General features: G+C 45.7%; 1 protein-coding gene across 2 annotated transcripts in view; it reads right to left on the minus strand.

Moving 5' to 3' along the window:
• AKR1D1 (aldo-keto reductase family 1 member D1) overlaps positions 1-20700 on the minus strand; it is a 38806-nt gene extending 18106 nt beyond the window's left edge. For both annotated transcript variants that reach the window (XM_084787619.1, XM_084787618.1), the window contains exons 1-3: positions 20530-20700; positions 16694-16858; positions 13647-13763 (exon numbers count right to left, since the gene is read on the minus strand). In XM_084787619.1, coding sequence (XP_084643745.1) covers positions 13647-13763; positions 16694-16858; positions 20530-20622 — 375 coding nt within the window. In that variant the 5' untranslated portion in view covers positions 20623-20700. The remainder of the gene's footprint in view (positions 1-13646; positions 13764-16693; positions 16859-20529) is intronic.
• Positions 20701-26209: the final 5509 nt, after the last annotated feature.

Here is a 26209-nt window from a genome sequence, read left to right on the forward strand (position 1 = left end):
AGGGGGGAAGTGGGAGGAAGGGAGGAATGGGAGGATACATGGGATGGGCTAACAACTGAGATGTAATATGAATAAATTAATTAAAAAAATAAAAATAAAAAAACACATATTTAAAAAAAAAATAAAATAATGCCTGTAATAGAGGGTGGGCTCCCGTGAGCCTGCTTTAAACTCTTTTTCTTGCCAGAGTCTGGTCGTTTGTCAGACTAAAGGCAAGCATAAAACTAAAGAACAACCAAAATCTATTTATTTAACAGTGGTCAATAGCTTTTAAAGGCTTAAATTTAAGATAAAAAAAAATTTGAGATCTTTAAATTTCAGGGAAATTTTAATTTTGAGTTCAGGACTCTCTCCTGTTAGGTAACACGGCATCCAGAAGTACCTGAGAAACAATTGCAGAGAATCCTGAAAGAGAAAACAACTGAGTTTTCCCACGTCATCATGACAGTTTATATCCGGCTGATATTGCAATGAAACCAAAATGTGAGCGCTATCAAAGCATAACAGTTTCATAGAAGAAGAGCTTGCTGGACAGCTTTAGTTTTTACTACATTTTGTAGACAGTCTAGTGTAACAGATTTTTAGGCTTGTCCAAATGTAATAGGTAGAAACTTCCAAATAACCTAATTCCTGCTGTGTCTACCCTCCTTTCCCATGGGCACTCAAGGGTCTTCCCTCTGGACTTCTGTCTTCCTGGTCTCCAGTGACACAGTGGCCTGTCCCTCCAGGGGCCTCCTTGTGGCTGCCCACACATCATCCCAACAGGAACCCACTCATCTCCACCCGCTCTGGGAGGTGCCTGGAGTTGAAGGTGTCCTTTCTCTTTCCAAGATCTTGCTAACATTGAACAATGGTTGGATTCTTTCTCCAATAATTCCTCTGTCTACATGAAAGAGTTCTGGCACTTATCTCAAATCTATGGTTTAACCTGGCACCATCTCTGTGTCATGTAGTCCTCTACACTTCCTAATGACGTGTGCAAGGATTTTTAGGAGGTGGCCAGCCAGTGTGTTGGTAGGACCCACCTGGCAGATCCTGAGACTCCAGGGTGTCATGATGCAGTTCTGTTCCAGGACTCTGGCTGAGGCTACCAGCAGGGACAGGAGGACCACCACGGGAGGGACATTGTGATTCCCTGCCTCCTGGGAGGCATGGAGACATTTTCTTTTCTTTCCCTCTCTTCTTTCTTTCTTTCTTTCTTTTTTCTGAAACAGGGTTTCTCTCTGTAGTCTTGGCTATCCTGAACTCACTTTATTCATCAAGTTGGCTTTGAACTCACAGAGATCTGCCTGCCTCTGCCTCCCCAAGCGCTGGGATTACAGGCATGCACCATCTCATCCAACTTGGAGACAAATTCTAACAAAGTGGTTAACTTTAGTAGACTCTACCAGGTTACCCTACAAATGGACATCTGTCAATTTTTCTTTAGAGATTACAAGAGGCCGTGACTCAATAAACGCGCCTTCCTCAACCTCTCCAGCAGGTGCCACAGCAGTACTCGCCTCTCTGTCTCTCTCTCTTTTTTTTCTTTATTGGCTTCAGACATTCAGCAAAACAAAAGGAAGCTCAAAAAGGTTGAGGATTGTCCTCAAACACCTTTGTTAAGATGGTTTTCAAGGTCTTGACACCCAAGACAAAGTATTATAGTTGTCCCAACAGGCTCAGGTGCAAAAGAACCTTATCCACCATGCCCAAGCCTTGGTGGCATCCCTAAGGCCAACAACATCTCTCTGAGACAAAGTCAGTTCCACTGAGAGCCTAATTTCCATATGACCAGGAAGGCCACTGGTCCGGTGTCTGTCTTAATCCCCACCCACCAACAAAGGCAGGAAATCAGAGTCCCCCAATGGGAGTTTGACCCCTGTTCACACCATCAAGACCCAACCTCACCATTGGAGGCATCTCAAACTCCTCAGGCCTTTGAGCTTCTCAGTTTGGACGAGGCCATTACCCTATGCAAGCCTAGGGTAAAGGGGACTCTAGGTAGTGGATAAGTCCACCACTTTCCTAATGGACATGCTTTCTTCACAGTTCCTTTACACCATGACTCATATTTCCTCTTTGCTTTCACTTCGGAGGACCCTGACACATGGTTTTTGAGGCAGCTCACTTGGACTGTACTCCCTCAAGGCTTTCAAGATACCCCCTCCCCCACTTCTTTGGCCAGGCCTTGGCCTGGGATTTATCCTCCCTTGACCTCAGCTCCAGTATCCTACTCCAGCGTGTGGATGACCTCTTACTTTGCAGTCCTCTCCCTTTCCCTAGCCCAAAAGGCCACTTCTCAACTCTTGAACTCTCTTGGCTTCTTAGGATACTCCTTCCAAAGCACAGCTATGCTCTCCCACAGTTGTATAGCAGGGGTCCAGCTTAGCCCAGGTAAGAAGACCCTCCTCTCTGACTGGGTGCAGGCCCTGAGGGATCTATAGCCCCAACTATGTAAGATCAAATTCTTTCATTTTGGAGTCTGGTGTGGTTCTTTAGACACTGGATCCCCAGCTTTGCTGTCACTGCTAAGCTGCTATACCAGGCAGCCAAGGAGAACCCCCCCCCCCAAGGGCCTCTCACCCACCTGGATATAGTTCACCATTTTTCGCTTAAAATTTTTTTTACATATACATTTATATTATTACACATATATACAATGAGCTACCTATAGCAAGAAGAACCACAAAAACAATCAGGAATTATATAAATGTGACATTCAGAGTGTTTTGGCTATTTGTATTTGGCAGCCTTGAAGAAAACATCTTTCCTATCTTGGTGCATCTAAAATTCTGAATGTAAATCAATATCTATCATATCTCATCTCTATCAACTTAAAACATCTATCTAGACCTAAAAACATCTTAAACCCTAAACAACTAAGCTTAATTGTAAAACTAAACTATTTGGTCTTCAACCCCATCAGAGACCTGAGAAGGAATAAAAAATTACCTGAGTAAACCAAAGTGCAGGTTAACAGTGTCCTAAATGAGAAGATGACAGAGACAGTATGCTGCCTGAACAGTCACACAAAACTATAACCTTGGAGCATCATCTTCAGCCTTCTGGACCAATATATCTGACAGACATATTTTTGAGGCAGGAACTACTGAGGACTTGCTTAACCTGTCTTGGCAGAGTTTGGCCATCGATTCTATCTGCATCTAAGCTTGCCCATTTTCAGGCAGAATTCTGTCTGTGTCAGAAACAAGGACATTTTGCCCAGGGACTTGTTTGCCACATTTGAAGCCTTCCCCATAAGGAAGTTCTTTGATGCTCATCATCTTGTTTAAAGTAGGCTTGGTGTTGCCAGGAGTTAACCTGTCACATCGTCAATGAATCTTTAAAATAATAAAAAAACATCCTTAAATGCCATATTCTGTATGTATCTATCTGTTAAACCTGGGATGTATATTCCTGTGATTAAAAATAGACTAGTAATTGTCATGACCATGATTTGATCAACTAATAATTAAGTTGTATAGCTTACTTATCCTAAACATCCTGCAATAGCACTTTCAAAGTATTGGAAGTAAACCTTATATTATCATTGAGTTGTATGGGTACAATACCACACATTAGAGTAGAAATTTTACATTGATATAGAATTCAAATTTAAGATTATTCTTCACACACAATATATACATATATATACATATATACATATATATATATACACTCTGGGAAGATTTTTTTTTAACAGCTTCAGCCTTGGCCCTTCCAGACTCTACTCAGCCCTACCACATCTTCACCAGTGAGAGACTGGGGTTAGCAAAAGGTGCCCTGGCCCAACCCATTGGGCCCTCCCACCAAGCCGTTGATTTTCTGTCTAAAGAGTTGGACTCCACTGTGTGCAGATAGCATCCATGTCTGTGAGACTTAGCTGGGGCCTAACTTACCTCAGAGGCCCTCAAGATCACCTCACTCTAGCCTATTACTGTATCCTACACACACACCACCTCTCTGTTATTCCTGGAAAACTTCCAGGTCACCTTGGCCTAAACATGGCAACCCTTCTTCTTGTTCCATCCTCCTCCAATACCCCTTCCTACTCCTTCCTAGAGGCTGGGGGAGGGGGGAGGGGAGGCCCTATGTTCACTCCTACCTGGCTTCCTAGACCAAACTTTGGCAAACCCACAACTCATCCTTTTTGTGGGTGGAAGTTCCCTTATAAAAAAGTCAGTAACCTGCCAGGTGGCATAGGCAGAGTACCCTTGATGGTGAGGAAATTCCTTTCTTATAGCTTATACCCACTCTGATCCACGGAAGCAAAGTCATTTCTCCACCACTAAAGGCACTCCTGTTGTGTCAATGGTCCCCTCATAGCTCTTGGAGGCCCTCCAACTCCCAGTAGAGATGGTCAGAACTCACTGCTGGGAGCACCAAACCTCTAGGGATACAGTGGCTCTGGAGAGTGCCAGGGCTGACTCACTGGCCCAGGGTCTGGCTTCAAGCTCTTCCAGACCCATGGGGTACATCCTTTTCCTGACATCTTCCTACAAACATCAGTATAAGCTTTGTGTGTGTGGGGGGGGGGGGGAGACAAATTTCTTGACAAAGGGGCCACACAGGTAAAGGATGGATGGCTTTACCTAAACAACCGCCTTATTCTTCCTCTCAGACAGGCACTTTCCATCATCTCTGACATCCACCAGAGCCTACACATAGGCCCCAAGGTCCTAGTCCAATTTCTAGAGCCCCTTTTTGATCCCACCAACCCCCCAGCCCATAGTTATAGGCACATGCTTCCAGCTAAACGTGTACCAAGATCAACCAGCAGGGGGCTCTCCAGACACACCAGCTCCGAGGACACCAACTTGGCAAAGACTGGCAAATTGACTCCACACACATGCCTACCCACAAAGAACTCCACTATTTCCTAACCTTTGTTGACGCTTCCACAGGGCGCATCGAACTGTTCCCCACCTCCAGGGAAACAGCAGACATGGTAGCCCAGATGTCCTTAAACATATCATGTCTCAGTTTGGCGTGCCAAGGACCATTCAAACAGACAACGGTTCAGCCTGCATGTCCAAGGTCATGGAGCTCCTCTCTGAAACCTTGAACATTTCCTAGAAACCTCATGTTCTGTACTGTTCACAGTCATTGGGAAAGGTAGAGAGAGCCAACGGCCTCATCAAATAGCAACTCACCAGACTTTCACTTGAGCTTAGCTTATGCTGGCCTTCCCTTTGCTCCATTGCTCCTACTTGCCTCTGAGCTACCCCATGTTCTCCTACAGGCCTCAGCCCTGTTGAGCTCCTGTACGGAAGGCTGCTTCTCCTCAATCACCATCTCCTGGCCCCAACTCCCCCAGCAGCACTTACCCTATCTTTCTCCCTTACGCTCCCTTCTCCGCTGGCACACTGACAACTGACACCTATCTCCCCACCCCCATGTCAGGGGACTCAACCGATGCCAACCGCTTCCCTTTTACCTAGGGGATTGGGTACTTCTAAAATAATTATCTTCTAAGTCTTTAGAGTCCTGGTGGATGGGACCCTACGCTGTGATTCTCACCACCCGCTTGGCTGCCAAACTCCTAGGACATCAGTGTTGGCACCATCTATCCTGGCTCAAAAGCCTCCAGCCCAAGATGGATGGTCTGGCCAGCAGCTGGCACCCACCACTCCCAGGTTCTGCAGGGATCCTCAAAAAAACAGGTCTGAATGGTCAAACCTGACTACATTCACTTTCTTTACCGCTTTCCTTTTCTAGGCCACGTTATTTTTCTGTCACCACAGGCACTAGGCACAATGACACCCCTGCCAGGTTACCTCTTTGTTTACAATTGTCTCAATCCTGGCCCAGCTGGGAGAAACTGTGCCAGCTCCAACATGCTGCTGATGTTTGTATGTTCAGGAAACTTGGACTTCTGGATCTGGTGAGACCCACAGTGACATCATAGACCAAGCAGACAGGCCTCCTAAGGGATGCCATGATGTTAGGCCCATCCCAGTATCTCTTTTGTTTTTAAGGTACAGAGGGGTATGGCTCCCCCATGCTTTGCTTTACCTATGACCACATGGACAAGGCCTGTTGCACCCAAGGGGTTCAAAGAATATGGGGGTTGCCTATGGAGTTCTTATAAGAAGAACATCCTAAGTTGGTGCAATCAAAAAGCACAAAAAAGACTGCTGACAGGCCAAACCTCTGGCTGGCTACTCTGCACTAAAGAGCAACACTACATTAATATCCTCTGCCCTCTGCCCTCCAGAACCTAGCAAACCACCCAGACCATACAACAAGAGAAGAAGTTCCTCCAACTACACCTGGGAGACTCCTCCCAATCTCAAGTGAAAACTAAAAGAACTGAACCTTTCTCCTGGCTGGGCCTCATCCAGGAAGGAGCAAGCCTACTTAACCTCACTAAAGCCTCCAACTTCTTTCTCTGTGCTGTTCTGAGTGAATCCCTCTGTTTGCAATACCTAGTCTGTTCATAAGGCCAAGGGCTGACCTCCAACCAAGGACTACTACTATACAAGCCTCTTCCGGATCTCTCCAGACACTCAATTCCCTTTCTGCTCCTTGGGACATTGCTTCCTTCTCAATACTACTAATATAACTCTGGTATCTGCCTGGGCATCCGCAGGGTTTTTTTTAATTTATATTTATTTTTTATTTTTTTATTTTTATGCATTGGCTCTCTCTATATATAAAAAGAAACCTTGTCCCTGATGGTCTCTCCCCTATGTATCCCAGGGATGTTGCTACTGGACCTAATGCTTTATGAAAAGACTGAAATGGCCAAGCTCTCTTTTCCTACTGACACCTCCCAGCCTCAAGCACCCTTTGTCTGGATACGCTGGGTGGTCCCAGTTTTGGCACTGGCAGGTATTGCTGTCGTTGCCTCAATAATAGCAACCGGCTTAAGCTCAGGCATAGTAGGATACTTGGCAGTTGGAATCCAATGGGTGTCTGACCATCTCCAAAGGGCCGTTGATAGCTCAGCGATGTTACTGGATTCCCTCCAGTACCAGATGACTTTGGTGGCCCAGGTGGCCATGCAGAGCCAGAAAGCATGAGACTTGGGGAAAAAGTGATGTTACTATATCAACGAATCCAGTCTTGTGGAAACTAATATCAAGTCACTCGGGAAACTGCCTGAAGAACTTCACCAACACAACCAGGGCACATCTCAGTCCACTCTTTCTGGCAGCCTTCACTCTTCCCATGGGTAGCCTGTGTTCATAGGGTCAGTGGTAATAATCTGTCCACTGTTTCTTGTAGAATGTTGCCTCCTACAGGAACGCATCTGGGAGGATTCCAGAGTGGTCCTTCACCAAATGCTCCTACATCACTACATCTCTGTGCCTAGTCCCGACATCTCCTTCCATTATCCCAGCTCAGCAGGAAGTAGTCAGACTTGAGTTGGTGCCCCTTAAAACACTGGACAAAGAGAAAACTTGGCTCTGGATTCCAAAGTGACCACTGGGCACAAGACACATCTACTGAACCCCCAAGCCCAGGCAATACTTCAATACCTTATCAAACACATCACTCCCTCCCACCCGTCTCCTACAAAAAGCCCCTAACTCAGCCCAGTTGTGAGATTTCATGGACCTCCCTACTGTGGAGACCATGAACTCTCCGAGGAGCAACTAATCCCTAAATAAACTTGCCTTTTGCTTTTTAATTCGGCTGCACTGGATTTATTGCAGCAGCAATGAGAAGCCGTTCATTAATCATCATCAGTGTGGAACAAATAATTGACATGTATCTTATTTAGTGGCACAATAATTTCTATAGGCTCTTTTCCGGTAAGTTAAAGACATGTCCGTTCCGTCACTATTAAGCCTATAACTCCCTGTAAATAAGGAGCTACAGACCGTTGTGGAGAATTATAATATGCATAGATTTTTGTAATATGATTACCTTGTTGGTATGTAATTTCAGTAAGAGATGAGTAAGAAGGAAGGATGAATAACCGATCAAGAAGTAAGAGATTAATTCTATGAGCAACTGCTTTAGCAGCAGCATTATTTACTAAGCTAATAACCTATTCTGCTTCAGAGGCTACATTTCTTATAGAACTTAACCGAGATCAGAAAGCAAGTTAAAGAGCAGAGCCAAATCCTCAGTAGTGAAAGGCAGATAGGGACCAGTTGACATGGCTTAAAATTCTTTTAAGTAATTGAGGCTACATTGTGTGGGAAGTTTTATGAGAGGCTGATGGCAAACTTGTTATTGAGTAGTAATATCTCCTAAATAACTATAAGGTGATTGCTTTTGTATTTTATCTGGAGCTATGCTTAAATTTTATTCCTTAGTTTTATTTACCATGAAAGTTACAGTTGTGTAAGTGTTGATTTGGCTGGCAGAGAGGAGAATGCCCTCCATACACTCGCTGACAGAGCAGTTCCTCAGACAACGCCAACAGCACCGGATGAGGTACTTTCTCTCTTAGTTACAATTGTTCCTGTGCTGGAAACTGGGCCTGTTTTAATTTTTCCCCACAAAGGAACAATTGATCTGTACTGAGTTATTTACCCTGTGAAGGAAAACAAACAAAACACACACACACACACACACACACACACACACACACACACACACACACACGCGCGCGCGCGCGCGCGCGCGCAAAGATAAAACTAAACTCGGGCAGCCACGAGATAGCTTGGGGTAGTAGAGCCCCGCCCACTACTCCTTGGAATTTGCTCTGCACTGCCAGGTCCTGACAACGGAACAGGCTGTGGGGGAGGGGTTGGGGGGGGGGGGTCAGAGGGAGAAGGGGGCCTATGGCTTTGAGTTCTAGCCGGATCCCACAGGAGGATGAGCCCTGATCCACCAGGAAACCTGAGTTACCAGAATCTGCTTTGCCTGCCCTGCCAATTACTGCCAAAATGTGTCTCACTGTTTTGTTTTTTTTTTCAAATGCACCTGAGAGGGTTTAAGCAATCCATTACTGTGCTCCAGCTGGTAAGATAATTCGCAGGGATTTTTAACTCTCCTTACATGGACTCTTCTTTAGTTCCTATGTGTATAAAGTTGTAGAATTGTTGTTGCTCTGTATATTTTGAACCTCTGGATCTTAACAAATATCTCAATAATTTTACAAAATGCTTTGTTTCAAAAGACTGAAAAGAATCCATATTAATTTTCACTCTGTCATGTATATCATTGTGACCCCTTGGGTGAGAGGCCTAAGTTTCTTTTCTTTTTCTTTGTTTCTCTCTCTCTCTCTCTCTCTCTCTCTCTCTCTCTCTCTCTCTCTTTTCTTCTTCTTCTTCTTTCTTTTTTTAGTTTTTGGAGACAGGGTTTCTCTGTGCAGCTTTGGCTATCCTGGAACTCACTCTGTAGACCAGACTGGCCTCGAACTCACAGCAATCCACCTGCCTCTGCCTCCCAAGTGCTGAGATTAAAGGCATGCACCACCACGCCCGGCCTGAGGCCTAAGTTTCTTAAACCCCAAATTTCTATTTAAAGAAAAATGTTCTTGCCTTCTCCAAGGGTTGTTAGCCCCACATTTGGGTGCCAGCTGGCAGGGAAATGATCCAAGTGAGGTAAGAATGACACGTGGTTCAGCCTGACTCAGTCAGCTGCTGCTGAGCCAAACTCCCCACTGGGTGTTGTTGTTGTTGTTGCTTTGCTTTGTTTTGTTTTTTGTTTTGCTTTGTTTGTTTTGCTATATTTAAGCACAGGACAATTTCGGGAAAGAGTTTCCCGATGACAATTGACTCAGTCTCAAGTGAAAAGCAAACTTAAGACATGTTTACTTTGAGACTCTTTACAAAGCGCAACTTGCTTCCTCCATAAAGATGCGTTCTGTTGCCTCAGAAACAGGGCTCAAGATTTAGGGCCTGGGGAGAACGACTGAGGTAAACTAACGCTTGTGGGAGTCAGGATTAGCCTGGCCTAAAATATCATAGAAGTCATTTAGGGTGTTGTAAAGTACAAGTGGCATCTCTCATAAGGATGGATTTAAAGGACTTAGAAGAAATGCTCAAGATTTGGGGGGAAAGGGCCTGGGATAAACAAAACAAATTCTGGGGGTTATCGGTGAGGCCTGACTCTTCAGATGGCAAAGGGCCACCAGTTGTAAACTACACCCTTTCCCAGCATTCTGAGAAGAAGACAGGCAAACATCTCCCTCCTTTGAAGAGATGAGCCTGTGTGCTTAACTTTTCATGGCTTCTCCGGTGCGTATCTGTGTGTACAAGGCCCTCTTGCCTTCTCTGTATAATTAGTCAAGTATAGTTAATACAGTTACTCCCTTGTGGTACTTTCCAGGTAGTTTTGTTTGTTTCAGTGTCCTTGCACATTATTTGCATGATCTTGTCTGACATTTGTTTTGAGGTGGATGTTTCCAGTCTTTAACAATAGCCATGTGTGCCTTCTTGAGAAACTAACGGTGGCTGAGAATGAGGGCTTTTGGAGTCAGGGTTCTAGCTGTCTATCCTGTCTGCAGTTCGAGGCTACAGAGTTCTTCCTCTTTTAAGAAACCCAAATCGTGATGAAGAGTGAAGAGAAACTCCTCAGTGAAGAAAAGTGCAGTCCTCCGCACAAGATCTGCCAAGACCACCCCTTGCAACATGCCAACATGGATGAAGGAAAATTTCATAAGGCTTAAGCAGTAGAGAGGTACAAGCAGTCAGTGGCCGCTGAGGAAGGGAGAACCAGGTTTTTTGTTTTATTAGTTTGTTTGGTTGGTTGGTTTTGGTTTCTGTGTGAGAACCCAGTCCTAAGTGATTAACCCAAGACTCGTGCAAATAAGGCAATAATAATTGGAGTCAGTAGGTTTCACACACACATACACAAACACACCATGAGTGTATATAGATATATGAAATTCTCAAAAAAAATGTAAAACATTGAGAGAGGGGGAAGAAAGAAGGAGGAAGAGGAGGAGGAAGGAAGGAAGAAAGGACAAATGCAGTTGGTAGCTAGGATAGCCGCTAGGTCCTAGGCACAGCATGAGGTTTCTAATCCTCACTAATCCACCAGTGGGTCTGTTCTTTTTTTTTTTTAATCTTTTAATTGATGTGTGTGTGTGTGTGTGTGTGTGTGTGTATGTGTGTGTGTATGCACGCGCCCGTGCATGTGCATGTGCATGTGTGCGTGTGTGCATATGTGTGTGTGTGCGTGTGTGTGTGCGTGCGTGCGTGCGTGCGTGCGTGTGTGTGTGTGTGTGTGTGTGTGTGCCTATGCCATGGAATTTCTATGGAAGTCAAGGGACAACCTGTGGGAATTGGTTGGTTTCCTTCTACCATGTGGGCTCTAGGGATCAAACTCAGGTCACTGGGCCTGGCGCAGGTGCGCCCACCTTCTGAGCCATCTTGCTTGGGTTTCTCAGCCTCCGTTCCCTGAGGTGACAAACTTCTGTGCACTATAAATTACTCAACCACAGATACTGTCATCCCTCACAAAATAGAGAGAAAAGGAGATGAAGCAACTCCCCTATACCCGTTTTATTCTTCAGTTTATTACTATGTTTTTTCCTCCTAGCTTCTCTCCTTTTTTAGGGCTCCCTTTGGTTAAAAATACTTTCCCCATTGTTGTGCCTTGAGGCTCAGGAGAATTACCAGGACCTCAGAAGCTTCGCTGGCCATTTTCACAACCTTCTCTAGGGTCCTCTAAGGAAGGTAAATGCATTTATTTGCTGTTGGGCTTTTAAGATGCCCAACAAAATAAGGTTTTGCTAAAGCTGAATCTTTCTGGTTTTGGATACAATGCAAGATGGCAGAAGGTCATAGCTGACCCTTGTAGAGTTAGCTAAGTCAGTGTCACCTGAGGCAGGAAGGTTAAGAAACAGGGAACTTAAATTGGTACAGGACAAGTCACTAAATGGCAGCGGCTGATCCAGATTTCCTCTCCTTTCCATTTGGAATTCTCAAGAATAGTTGAAGAAGGCAGTGAGCCTGCCACAGATTGAGATCAGGAGGAACATGCTGGAATAGCCTGGGCCCTGATCCTGTCATTCTTAAAACAGAGTGTCCCACAAGGTTTTAGCTCAGCTTGGCATGGTGTCCCTGGGGAATAAAACCCAGCATTTTGAAGTTTCCCAGCTCCAGCTGTGCCTATAACAGACACATGTAAATCAGCCTGCTATGAATGCTATGTTGCCAGTGTCCCTGATGCCTATCTGTGAGTAATAAAGTTGCTTCATTGAGTAAGAATGTTCGTTCCCTCCAGTCTTGTACAATTAATGCAAACTGTAGCTCAAGGTGCATTGGGTGTCACAACTCTGTTCCAGGCCAGTGGCTAGTATGTCTTGTACTTGCTTTGCAGTTGAGTCTGAGGAAAATCATAGGCCTCTGAAGGCAAGAACTTAGGCCACAACTGCCTCGCTGGACAAAAGCACACAATCCAGTGAGGTGCAAATGGGCCAGGAAACGCATTCTTTGTCTTGTATCCCTATTTGTGTTATTTGAGCCAGAGAATAAGTGGAGGCCACTAAACTGCAGGGCAAGCAGATGAGAACAAGGTAGGTTGCTCTACTCCCAGGTAGAAACACACAGGCAATGATTAGATACAGGAAACCCGGACCCTGTGAGGTTTCTAATTTTAATTACTCACAGAGCTAACTGAATGTGCATTTACTGAAAACCTATCAAACTTAAGCTATATTGTCTTGTTTGTTAAATCATCTCTATATCCTGTTGCTGCCCTGTGTCAGGGAGATCCCGCAGCTTTGGATCTGCAGGAGTGGCCCTTGGTGCACCCAAGCAGTTTATAGATGGGGTGGATGTTGGGGTGGGAAAACTCAAAGCCCTAGATCTGGGCCTGGGTGGAAGCTGAGTTGGTCAGCTTGGCCACTGTCCCAGGCCCATGCCACGAGAGCCAGCTCTCTCTCACATACACCACTAGGGACAGCTCTACTGTGCTGCCCAGGTGAGGTGCTGGGCCCACTCTCCTGAGTGCTGCAGCCTGTGAGGGGCAGGGACAGCTCACCTGTCAGCCTCAGTTGCAGGGTGGAGCATCCCTCCTTTGCCCAGGCCAACACACAGCAGGCTAGGGGTGGAACCATTGCTACTTCTTGGGGCCAGCTCACCCACCTCCCCTCCACCATAGCCAGCTCTACTGTGCTGCCCAGGTGAGGTGAGGAGCTCAGTCTCCCAAGTCCAGTTCTGTTTCTTGAGTTCTCTTTCTTTCAAAGTTTAAAGCATTTGCAACCCAGCAGCTGCGTATATCAGGGTGCTAAATAAACAGTGTGTCTATAGATGGAAAAAGTTCCAAAAAGGACTGCGTTTGTGTTAGAGGAATAAGTGACAGCTCACTTTAGGCTTCACAGATCTGACCTCTCTTCTGGTTGTCTTCTGTTGGAGGGAATGGGAGGTGAGAGAGAGAGAGAGAGAGAGAGAGAGAGAGAGAGAGAGGGAGGGAGGGAGGGAGGGAGGGAGAGAGAGAGAGAGAGAGTGAGTGAAGACTTTTTATGGCTCTGGGGTTAAAAGCTGGATATGTCTATACACTGGTCCTCTAAAATGTGGAGCACAATGTTATTTTGATGGAAAACAGCTACAGTTGTTGAAACATGTATCATAGAAATGGCATTTTGTTAAGAGACTTGGGCCCAAACCTGTTAGCATTATTTGTTGGATTTTTTTTATCAGGCAGACAAGACCATTATCCTCCATCTACGGTAGCAAACACTACAGCGTTCTGTGCTACTAAAGAATGCTCAGCCGAAAGCAGAGCCCTCCACTGTGGGCACCTGAGCTCACCTTGAATGCCATGGGTATCTCAATGATATAAAGATCCACGTAATCTAGCTTGAGGGTCTTGAGCGTCCTTTCCAGGGCTGGGCGGACCATCTCTGGGACATGCTCTGTAGCCCACAACTGGAAAGAAAAAAATCAAGGACAGTGAAATAATATCCTCCTACTTCCATATTCACATAGCATCTGTTTCTTTCATGTCACAAACCTGTGTTTACACCTGAGCATAGGGAGACTTGATGGGCCTCTGACATCACCATGGCTGTCCACTGCTTTTCAGTCTCATTGGGTCTTATACTTCAGGGCAATTTTGTCAACTTTTGCTAAGGCTTCACTCTGAGTTCAAACTGTTGCATGGTGGATGAGTAAGGTCAGATTTTTATTCTAATGCAGAAATCTGAGTGGTAATCACAAAAATTAGTACGTCTTTTTGTAGCATAAATTTTGCTCAAGGCTCTTTTTTTTTTTTTTGCAGGAGGGACTGTTTATATTTAAAAATTGAAAACTTAGACTCCCCCAGTTTTGTTCTTGTCTTAAAAGCACAGAAAATAAAAAACCAAACATAGCAGCACACACCTGTCATGTCACCGGCTTGGTAGGTTGTGGCAGAAAGGTCAAAAGTCACTCTGTAGTCCAGAGTGAGTTCTAGGGCAGATTAGGCAATTTGGCAAGACTTTGTCTCAAATTAAAGTTTACAAAAGGATAAGTCGGTAAGGGGAGGGCGGAGGGAAGGGGCTGGTGAGGTAGTTAAGTCAATAAAAGGCTTAAGTTACAAGTAAGAGGACCTGAGTTTAATGCCCTGGCCCTATGTAAAAGAGCCAGTCTTGATGGCATATGCTCCAGCTAGCCTAACCTAATCAGTGACCTGTGCCAAAATGCAAGGTGGATGGCTGCTGAGGAATGACAGCTGAGGTTGGCTCCGGGCCTGCAGGTATGTGAACATGCACACATACATATATACACTGTTGGGTTCAGGGTAGAAGCCGAGAAAACTCACTTCAGACACAGAAGCTTAAAATAAATCTTTATTTTCTGAGCTCAGGGAGGCGGCCAGTTTGCGATCTGAAACGCAGCCCTGAGAGGAAGTTGTACAGTGTATTTAAAGGTGAACCCCACAATTAGCTCATACAGGGGTGTGGATGGTGGAACAGGGTGGTCTGGCTCAGGTAATTTGGCTAATAAGTTCTAGCTAACCTTGAAAGTGTGCCTGGCAGTTGGGGCAGCTGGGCTTGTGGTTTGGGGGAATTTTTGCTGATTTATAAGGCCACAGGTTATGCTGATCATAACATAGTTTATGGCCAACCTGGTCTTGTATAGACATTCTTTATGTCAGCAACAAGCTGAGATGATGGGGCTGGTGGGCCTGAAGTAAAAATATAGTTATATTACTCAAAAGGAGCAGGCCTCAACAGAGATGAGTGTTTGTTAAGTTACTTAGGCTGTCTTAACTCCATCTGTAGGAGGCAGGCATGGAGCAGTGATCCTCCTGCCTCAGCCTCCTGAGTAGCCTGGATTATAGGTCCTGTTTAGTCGTTTTTGTTCTTGTTCAATAAAGACATACAACATTAGTTTTGTGCTCAGTACAGCTGAAGTGCCTTGTAAATGCTAATTCATATGTTTACGAAATGCTTGGTTTCATTTTTCCCATCTTACAGAGGGAAACCAAGGTTCATAAATGCTAAGCACCTCCCAGCTGGAGCGTACAGTTATTTTTGTAAGCACTTTGGTATTATGTTGTGGGGGAACATCTTCTGACTTGGATAATTGTAATGACTGCCACCACGGTGATTATGGACGGGCGTAGCCTTTGAAATTGCAGGTAAGGCCCTGATTAAATGCTTTCTGTCATAAGAGTTGCCATGGTCATTGGTGTCTCTTCACAACGGTCACACAGGCATGGTACTGGAGCAGTAGCTGAAAGCCTTAACTGATCCACAGGCAGCAGACAGAGAGTCCTGGGCCTGGTTCGAGCTTTTGAAACCTCAAAGCTTACCCCTAGTGACACACCTCCTTCAACCAGGACACCTCTCCTCAAATCAAAGCACACCTTCTACTCCTTCCAAACAACTCAACAACTCGGGGGGGGGTCATTTTTATCTAAACCACCACCGAAACCTATCCCCAAAGTCTGTGCACTCACTCACTGTCGCACAGTGCCCTTGGGTGTTTTTCAAAGCTGCAGCGAAAACAGACCGTGATAGGCCTTGAACTCAGTTACAGTGGCCTGCTGTTTACGGGTGGTCGTATTTTGCTGTGTGTGCTTTCTTATGTCTAACTGATGTGCATGTATACACAGGTATACTTTTCAGCACATTTCAAAGATTAATTTATCCCCTTCCTCCTCCCCTTCCTCCTCCCCTGTGTCCTCCCCTGTGTCCTCCCCTTCCTCCTCCCCTTCCTCCTCCCCTTCCTCCTCCCCTTCCTCCTCCCCTTCCTCCTCCCCTGTGTCCTCCCCTTCCACCTCCCCTGTGTCCTCCCCTTCCTCCTCCCCTGTGTCCTCCCCTTCCACCTCCCCTTCCTCCTCCCCTTCCTCCTCCCCTTCCTCCTCCCCCTTCCTCCTCCCCTTCCTCCTCCCCTTCCTCCTCCCCTTCCTCCTCCCCTTCCTCCTCCCCTGTGTCCTCCCCTTCCACCTCCCCTGTGTCCTCCCCTTCCTCCTCCCCTGTGTCCTCCCCTTCCACCTCCCCTTCCTCCTCCCCTTCCTCCTCCCCCTTCCTCCTCCCCTTCCTCCTCCCCCTTCCTCCTCCCCTTCCTCCTCCCCTTCCTCCTCCCCTTCCTCCTCCCCTGTGTCCTCCCCTTCCTCCTCCCCTTCCTCCTCCCCTTCCTCCTCCCCTGTGTCCTCCCCTTCCTCCTCCCCCTTCCTCCTCCCCTGTGTCCTCCCCTTCCTCCTCCCCCTTCCTCTACCCCTTTCCCCATCCCTACTTCTTCCTTTATTTTTGTCAAGTGTTTGAGGTCACGTTTAGGGCCCTGTGTATGATAGGCAGGGGATGTCTTACTGAGCCGTATCCCCACTTTATGTCACGCTCACTGTATCCACATGGTAAGAAGTGACTCACCTTGCCACAGTAGAAGATGTCTTCCCTCTTGACCTTCCCCTCTGCTACCTTTTCTGCAATGGCCTCTCCAACTTCATGCTCATTGTGGTAGAGGAAGGCCCCGTCAAAGTGCCGGTATCCCTCGTCAATGGCTATTTTCACTGCCTCACGGGTCTTCCCAGGGACCTTATGTGATAGAGATGGTAAGTGTGGGGAGAAGAGAAATGGGTTTTAAAGGAGATCTTATGATACTTTGTTTTATAGCTCACACAACACTTCCCAGCTCCATGCTTTTGTGGTTGGGAGATCATAGAGCTAGGAGAAACTGAAGAGAACTGCGTGCTTCAGCGTTCCATCTACCCACCTCAGCTTGTCCTTGGCACGCCACCTTCAGAAATGTGATCTCATCGGTATTGCCCAAGCAGTGTGCAGAATCAAAGATCTGGACGTAAAACTATAGGCGTTCACATCTCAGCTCCGGACCCTGGCAGTCTAATCAGGAGTGGTGTATTCAACCTCTCTACACTCAGTGTTCCTATCTGTCAGTGGGCTGAACCGGTACTGATTTTTTAATATGAGGATTATGTTAGAAAAATGCATGAAGACCTGGTGCATAGTTAAGTGTTCAGAACACTTTCAGCTATGGTTTAAATTTTACTTATATCTCCAAACAGTCTGATGGACACGTCCCTCTCACAAATGTGTCTACTAGATTAGTCAGTACTGATTGAACATGCTTCATATACTATTATAAGGCTCTAGAGTTGAGTAAGCAACGGTCTTTTCTTTTTTGTTTTTGTTTTTTTATATACATTTATTTGATTACACATGCATAAAACAAACTACATACGCTAGGGGAGAACCACGTGGCAATCATGAGTTCTATAAATGTTACATACATAGTGATTTGGCTATTTGTACTTGTCAAACCTGAAGTAAACATCTTTCTTGTCTTCTTAGGTCTAAATTTCTGAAAGAAATTCAGTATCTATCATATCTCATCTTTAGTAACTTAACTCCTTTATCTTGATCTAAAAAGATCTTATCCCCTAACCAACTAAACTTAATTGTAAAACTAAACTATCTGGTCTTCAACCCCCCTCAGAGACTTGAGAAGGGACAAAACTTAAATTCCTGAGTGAACCAGCAGTACAGCTTAGCAGCTTCCAAAATGAACAAAATGACTGAGACAGTTGACGGCCTGAGCCGTCACCCAACATTCTCTACAATGCTGGAGCCTCATCTTCAGCTTTCTGGCCCAATATCTCTGCCAGACTTACTCACAAGGCAGGAACTATTGAGGACTTGCTTATCCTCTCTTGGCAGAGTTTGGCCGTCGACTCTGCCTGTATCTGAGCTGCCCATTTTTAGGCAGAATTCTGTTTGTGGCAGGAACGAGGACATTTTGCCCAGTGCTTGATTTGCCACATTTGAAGCCATCTCCATCAGGAGGTTCTTTGATGCTCATAATTGCAATGATCTTTTCTAGTAGACTTGTCAGGTTACTGAGGAAGAGAGGGAGTGTCAGTAGTTACAACTGAGTGTGATAAGTGCTATAGAGTTGAGGACAAGGGGCTGTGTGTCAACATGTGTAAGCTAGGGTGTGGAGAGTGGGAAGAGGTACCCTTTCATCCCCTTTGATTTGATCCTTAAGTGTTTAGTATAGGGGGCTGGAAGATGGCTCAGTTGGTAAACTGCCTACCATGCTAACATGAGGGCCTGAGCTTGGATCCCTAGCACCCACATAAAAGCCAAGCATGATGGGGAGAGTCTGTATCCCCAGTGCTGGCTTGTGGAGCAGAGTCAGGCAAGTTGATCCTTGGAGCTCATTGGTCTGACATTGTACCAACTGGTAAGCTCTAGGTTCAATGGAAGACCCTGTCACAAAAATTAAGACAAAGGGGCTGGAGAGATGCCTCAGCAGTTAAAAATACTGACTGTTCCTCCAAAGGATCTGGGTTCAATTCCCAGAACCCTCATGGCAGCTCATAACTGTCAGTAACTCCAAGATCTGACACCCTCACACAGACATACATGCAGACAAAACACCAATGTACATAAAAAATAAAAATAAAAACTATTTAAAAAAATAAAGCAGAGAACAACCAAAAAAAGACACTCAATGTCAACCTCTGGCCTCCACACACAGTTACACTCATGCACACATCCACTCACATACACACACATACACACACACACACACACACACACACACACACACACCAAGTTTAGTAGCAGACAAATGAGCAGGTACAAAGACAGGGTGACACAGGTAGAGGAACAGAAGACAATGCAGTCAAAGGTATGGAGGTGAGAGAGATGCTACGGAACTCAGGTTGTATTCTTTGTTTTGTTTTGGATCTCTGTGTGTGTACATGTGTGCATTTTATATGTATATATCGATTTGTGTGCATACACTCACCTGTGGATGTGTGTGTGAAGGTCAGGATCAATCTCAGGTGTACTCTCTGTACAACTGTGGAGGACAGGCAACCTGTGGGAGTCAGCTCTCTCCTTCCACTATGCTGGTCCCAAGGTTTGAATTAAGGTCTCTTGACTCAGGTTATCAGTCTTGGTGGCAAGTCTCTTTCCTCCGCTGAGCTGATTTGCCAGCTCCGTACTGCGCCACTATGTTTTTGTTTGGTTGGTTGATTGGTTTTGCTTTGTTTGAGACAAGGTCTCTCATTGAATCTGGAGTTCTAGGTTTTGACTAGACTGGGTGACCAATGAGGCCTTGGGATCTGCCTGTCACTGCCCCACAGCCCTGGAGTTAGAGGCACATGCCACCATGCCTGGCTTTTTTCTGTGGGTGTCAGGGGTCGGGTCTTCATGGTTGTGAAGCAAATGCGCTACTCAGGAGCATCTCCCCATCATGATTTGCATGTAGTGAGAGTGGCGGCTGATGAGCTGGGCTGAAAGTCAGCTAGCATATAAAGGCTTGCAATGCAGGGTGACAGATCTGGAGTTTATTGTTGATAATGAGTGGAAGTGTGACATGACCACAGAAAGACCCCGAAAGCTGCTTCTCTGACACCCTCGCTTTGAGTTGGCAACCCAGTCACCACGAAGTGACAAGTTTTGCGCCATCATGCTCAACACCCTGAGAGTTGGCATTACCACAGAACCAAAGCGACTCTGGTAAGCCACCGTAGCCCCGGACTTCAGTGAGAGAAGGGTTGTTCTAAGCAGAAACTTTCTGTGTGGTGATTTTTATTTTTCTGATTTCTGTTTTCTGGTACTGGGCACAGTTCTAGAGCCAGATGCTGCTTTCCCTGCTTCCACGGTTGCTAAGGAGTCTACATTTTTCTCTTAGAGTTTACATGCCCACACAACAAGACAGTTCTCTTCATACTGGAAGCATCTACAAAGTTATATTTAAAAGTGAGTCTAGCCTGCAGCCCACAGACCACATCTACACAAGGGTGACCATGAATGCATCTCTACACAAACTCACAAACTTACTTTTAAAATGTTGTGACTTTATTTTCAATTTCTTAAGGCATGAGCCCTATAGGTGGTGACGCCGTGTTGCAGTTCAAAAATCTAGAATTGGATATGTCTGCCTTGCAACCTATTCATCAAACACTCTCTAGACTGAACTAAACATTTTCAAGTAAAAATTTAAAAGTAACTTATAAATCATAAATTCACAAGTCCCTGTCCCTCACTCCACTCTGGTTGTAAGCCTTCAGTTGATTTTTAAGGAGAAAGAAAGAAAAACAATTTCAGTTTTTCAGAATAGAAAAACTTTCAAATGTAAGCAGATAAAGTTCAGTCTTTGATTTAAAGTCTGTTACACTCACACACACACACACACACACACACACACACACACACACACACACACACGGACTTACCGGTCTAGGATCTGAGTAGGTACCAAGCCCAATGACAGGAATGGTGTTGCCATCGCTCAGAGGTAGCCGGTGGTCTGTGGCACTGAGGTTCATCGTGGAGAAGGGACCGGAAGCATCTAGTTTTAGCAGTGATTCCGAACAGCACGGGAGATGCGTTATTTGAGAAGATATCCTAGGGCCGATTGCATAAAAAGAACTGAGCACTAGGAGGAGGAGTGGGGCAGAGAAAAAGATAAACAAATAGATTTCTCAATTCCCCGTGTTCCCCTGGAACATGGAGTTGTCAGCAGGGCTGTTGTTTTTGAAGGTGACCATCAGCTTGAAGGGAACCTCTTGATGCGTTGTACTTGGTGTACTTCAAAGGAAAAAAATGTACTTGGCTTCTTTCTTTTTTTAGGAAAGCCATCTCTCTGGCTTCTGTCAGGGGGGTTTATTGGCAAATAACAGAGTCATCCTAAACTTCCTTAAACTATAAAGAAATTAGCTCATATCGGCTGAGAGGTGGCAAGGCTGGCTCTCTAGTCTCTAGTGATGGGAACACTAACTAGTCCACTGTGATAGCCTAACTCTCACGCTTCGTTAAAGCTGATGACCTCCTTAAACACCATCTCCAAATAGAGTCGTTCATTTATCCCTGAGAGACGCATTTTCAAGGTCCACAATAGATGTCTGAAACTGCACATGGAGGGTGCTGTTTCCTGTACATACATATGTCACACTTTTGTCTTTTTCACTTAAAGGAACCACTTTACAGTTTCTCTTTGGCACTTGAATTACCAGAATCACCGATCTCTTATTTTGGAGTCAAGATGAATACGTAAGATGATCTATTTGAATTTAAGCATGTTAGTATTACAAGAGGCCCGCTAGTGGAGGCGCTCACCTTTACACCTTTAATTCCAGCACTTGGGAAGAAGACAGAGGTGGGTCTATGAGTTTGAGGTCAGCCTGGTCTATGGAGCCAGTTCCAGGACAGCCAGGGCTACACAGAGAAACCCTGTCTCAAAAAAATCAAATCAAATCAATAGTACAACAATCAATCAGATGCCTGAGGTGGCTACCAAGTAATTAATGTGTTATCAGCTCTTCTCACTCTATAACACAATATCCAAGTCAACTGCTAAGGAAGAAAGGCGTATCTTTCAGCAATCAGTACTTTGGGCCAGTGGCAGCATGTTGTATGATGGTGGGAGCATGGAGCATACTCCTGCAAGGTGGCCAAACTGGAAAGAGAGAGAGCTCTCTTTAGCGACCACGCCTTGCTTGGCAGCAAGAGCAGCTGCACCCTTTCCTAGCCCAAACTGCAAACTCTCTAATTCTACCTGTTCTTACTACAAGCATGGCTGAAAACAACCAGGGACGGCCAGGCAGCAGGCCAAGTTTTTCTCTGCTAGATAAATCAGGCACCCAAATTCTCTGAGTGCAGCACAGGTGGCTTGTCCTCTGATCCCAATGGGAACAAGGGCTTTATTGGGAACAAGATGAAAGGCCACCTCATCTGGAGAAAAAAAAATTGACTTATGTTTCTAGAATATCTCCTGTATGTGCTAGCACCTCCTTCTCTGGGTCTGACCCTCTGTCTGCATTGCGTCTCGGACCCCTTTGTGCTGATCCTCCCTGAAATCTGGGGAGCTTCTTGATGTGTGAAGTCTTTACCAGTTATCTCTTTTATCTTCCTCCCTCTTCTCTCCAGAAGCTTCTGTCACGTCATGTAGGCACCAGTACTGGTCCAGCTTGACACTGCTTTGTGTTTGCTGGGCTTAGGCAGTTTTCTTCTACAGTGAGTTTCTGTTATAATGATTTCTATATGTATAGGTGATTTGTCTGCATTTATGTTTGTTTATGCAGTATTTGAAGAGGCCGGGAAAAGGCACTGGGTCCCCTGGGATGGGAGCTGCAGACCATCATGAGGCAGTGTGTGAGCGCTGGGAATGGAACCCAGTTTCCTCTGGAGGATCAGCCAGTGCTCTTAACCACTGAGCCGTTTCTCCAGCCTCTACAGTGAGGTTTTGTTTGTTTGTTTTTTTAACTTTATTGTGATTTTCATTCTTAAAATTCCAATTAGGGGTGGGGTGCTAGCTCTGTTGGTTTCGTTCTAGGACATGATGGTGCCCATTTGTTATGTCAGAACTGGGCGTGTAGAGACGGCAGGACCCCTAGGGCTTGCTGGTAAGCCAGCCTCACCTAATCACTGAGACCCTGAGATCCTTGGAAAACAAGGTAGATAGCTCCTGACAAAGAACATCTGAGGTCGATCCCTGGCCTCCACTTAAATCTCTCTCTCTGTCTCTGTCTCTGTCTCTGTCTCTGTCTCTGTCTCTGTCTCTGTCTCTCTCTCTCTCTCTCTCTCTCTCTCTCTATCTCTCTCTCTCTCTAAATGACTACATTTTAAAAGATTTATTTATTTGTGTATTTTATGCATGTAGGTGTTATAGCTGCATGTACAGGCTTTGGATTCCATGGGATGACAGTTATAGGTGGCTGTGAGCAACCATGTGGGTGCTGGGAATTGAACTTAGGACCTCTGGAAGAACAGTCAGTATTCTTGAGTGCTGAGCCATCTCCTTTTTTAATTTTAATTTTTTATTTTATGCGCATTGGTGTTTTGCCTGCATGTATGTCTGTGTGAGGGTGTCAGATCTTGGAGTTACAGACAGTTGTGAGCTGCCTTATGGTACTGGGAATTGAACCCAGGTCCTTTGTAAGAGCAGTCAGTGCTCTTAACCACTGAGCCATCTCTCCAGCCCCAACTAAGCCATCTCTTGAGCACAATAAGTACATTTAAAAAATATATAATTAGGATAAATTTTGATTTCTTTGAAGACATTTCTTTTTTTATTTTTATTTTTAAATTTTATTTTATTAATTTATTCATATTACATCTCAATGGTTATCCCCTCCCTTGTATCCTCCCATTCCTCCCTCCCTCCCATTTTCCCTTACTCCCCTCCCCTATGACTGTTCCTGAGGGGGACTTCCTCCCCCTGTATATGCTCATAGGGTATCAAGTCTCTTCTTGGTAGCCTGCTATCCTTCCTCTGAGTGCCACTGGGTCTCCCCATTCAGGGGACGTGGTCAAATATGATTTCTTTGAAGACATTTCTTAAGCAGTGCTCACTGGATGACTTATGTTCTCAGGCCTCTCTGCAGAATCCTGTGTTTGCTCTGGCGTTGAGGAGGCTAGATACTTTTGTCATTGCTGCTCTGAAGATATCACCAACCAGAATACCATCTGGGGTGTCTCAGCATTGGTATCTCTTCTTTTTTACCCAATGCATTTGGGTGCTGGATTCTCCTCCTTGTTCACTCACATTCAGTATGGACTTAGATCATGTTGAGGACTTTCTGAGTATTAGGTTTGTAAGTCTGGGTCCTTCTTAAGTGTTATACACTATACATTTTGTGTACGAATCCCACGGACACTAGGTGTGCTGACACACGCCTGTAATCCCAGCACTCGGGGAAGCAGAGGCAGGAGGATCTCTAAGAATTACAGGGTAGCCTGCTCTACACAGGACAGCAAAGTTGTACAAAGAATGCCTGTATTGGAAAAAAAAAAACACCAGACAAACAAAAAAACAAATGTCACTCGTTTCTCTCTATGCACTTTGGTTCCCTGCCTGCTCGGCTCTCAGATCCCGATGGAAATTTTCAGTCTATCCCGCGCACACAGCACTGATAGCCAGGCTGAGTCCGTGGTCCACCTGCTGCGACTTCTCCAAGACATCTTCATGCTGAGGATCACATTTCTAAACCCTCCATTGCCTCATCTCCTTGTTACTCTCTAGTGCTTTTCTTTCCTTTTAAGATTATTTCAGTGTGTGTGTGTGTCAGAGAGAGAGAGAGAGAGAGAGACAGACAGACAGACAGACAGACAGAGAGGATGCAGGTGCCCACAGAGGCCAGAGGAGAGCATCGTGTTCCCTGGAGCTGGAGTTAAAGGCAGTTTTGGCCCCTGATGTGGGTGCTGGGAAGCAAACATAGCAACGTGCACTCTAGTTTGGTTGGTTGGTTGGTTTAATAACCCTGACTGCAGTTTCCTCATCCCCAACTCCTCCCATTCCCTCCCACCCCAGCTTCCCTCCCTCCCTCCCAGATCCACTCCTCCTTTGTTTCCCTTCAGAATATCCACTGAACACAGCATAAAAAGATACAACAAGACTAGGCACAAAACCCTCCCATCAGGGGTGGGCGAGGTAACCCAGCAGGAGGAAAAGGGTCCCGACAGAAGACAAAGAGTCAGAGACACCCTTACTCCCACCCTTAGGAGTCCCACAAAAACGCCGAGCTAACAACCATAACCTCTATGAAGGGGACCTAGCACACACCCGTGCAGGCTCTACGATTGCTGCTTCAGTCTCTGTGAGCCCCTATGAGACCGGCTTAGTTGAAGTCTGTAGACTCAATTTTCTTAACCAAAATATTTTATTAACAACTTATTGACTGAGCCTACATCGATTATAACCAGATTAACCAAAATAGTAGGAAATGAAGATTATTTGACACAACAGCAAAACCTTAAGGATATCAGTCCCGAGGAACAATTCTCCGATCGGGAGCCACAGGATTTCTTCCACTCAAACGGGGAAAGGGGGGGGGTTAATAAGACCTCAGAGCCTCAGCAGGAGCCAGAGCTCTGAAGCCTTCCCTCAAGTGGATTTCTCTAGGAGCGTCTTGAAGGGTAGCGATGAACAGCCAAATCTATCCCAAGTCTCCAATCCACTCAGCCTCCAGTTCTGGGCTCATTTATATATCTCCTCCCAGAGTCTGTTCACAGGATCTTTTTCATCTGGTAGCAATTAAGCTCTTGCACGAGGTGGTTGCTCTTCTAGTGAATTAACATCACCTGTTCTCTTACTAGACCATTCGATCCCACACTTGGGATCCTAAAGAACAGGTTTCTCTCCTTCAGAAGTCTGTGACACTTGTTCTCCTGGAATCTTCCATCACGATGGCTCCTACATCTCTTCTCCCTCTTCCATGGGGTTCCTAGAGGTCCAAGGGGAGGGACCTGATGGAAATTTCCAACTTGGGCTCTCTTTCCCCCCTAATGGTAGCCTCTGTGTCTCTGCATCTGCGCCCATCAGCTACCAGAGGTAGCCTCTTTGATGATGATTGTGCTAGGCACCCATCTGTGCGAATACAAGAACATCAGTAAGAATCACTTTATTGATCTTTGTTGCTATCATAGGTCCAGCCTCCAGTTCTAGTCATCTAGGAGGCGTCAGGCTTGGGCTCCCTCTGGTAGTGTAGGCCTTAAGTTAGAGCCATCTTTGGTTGATTACCCTCACACGCTCTGTGCCTCCACTGCCCCAATACACATTGCAGGCAGGATAGATTATAGGTCTAAGGTTTTGTGGCTGGGTTGATGTCCCAGGCCCACTTCTGTGGGTGTGGCTGGTTCAGGCTCCGAATCCTCCCTTACTAGGAGTCCTTGCTAGGGTCACCCTTTTAGAGTCCTGAGAATTTCTCCTGGACCAGGCTTTCATTCTCCACCTCCCTCATCCTTACCCCTGCCCAGCCAAATGCCTTCCAATTCTAGTCCTTCCTCCTCCCCGTGCCTGATCTCTCCTGTTCCCATCCCCACCTGCCCCCCCACCCAGTTCACCCACAAAATCTCTTCTACTTCTCCTTCCCAGGGAGACACATGTATCTTAGAACCGTCTTTCTGGGTCTGTGG

Source organism: Acomys minous (assembly GCF_964271855.1).
Source record: "Acomys minous genome assembly, chromosome: 6".
NCBI lineage: Eukaryota > Metazoa > Chordata > Mammalia > Rodentia > Muridae > Acomys > Acomys minous.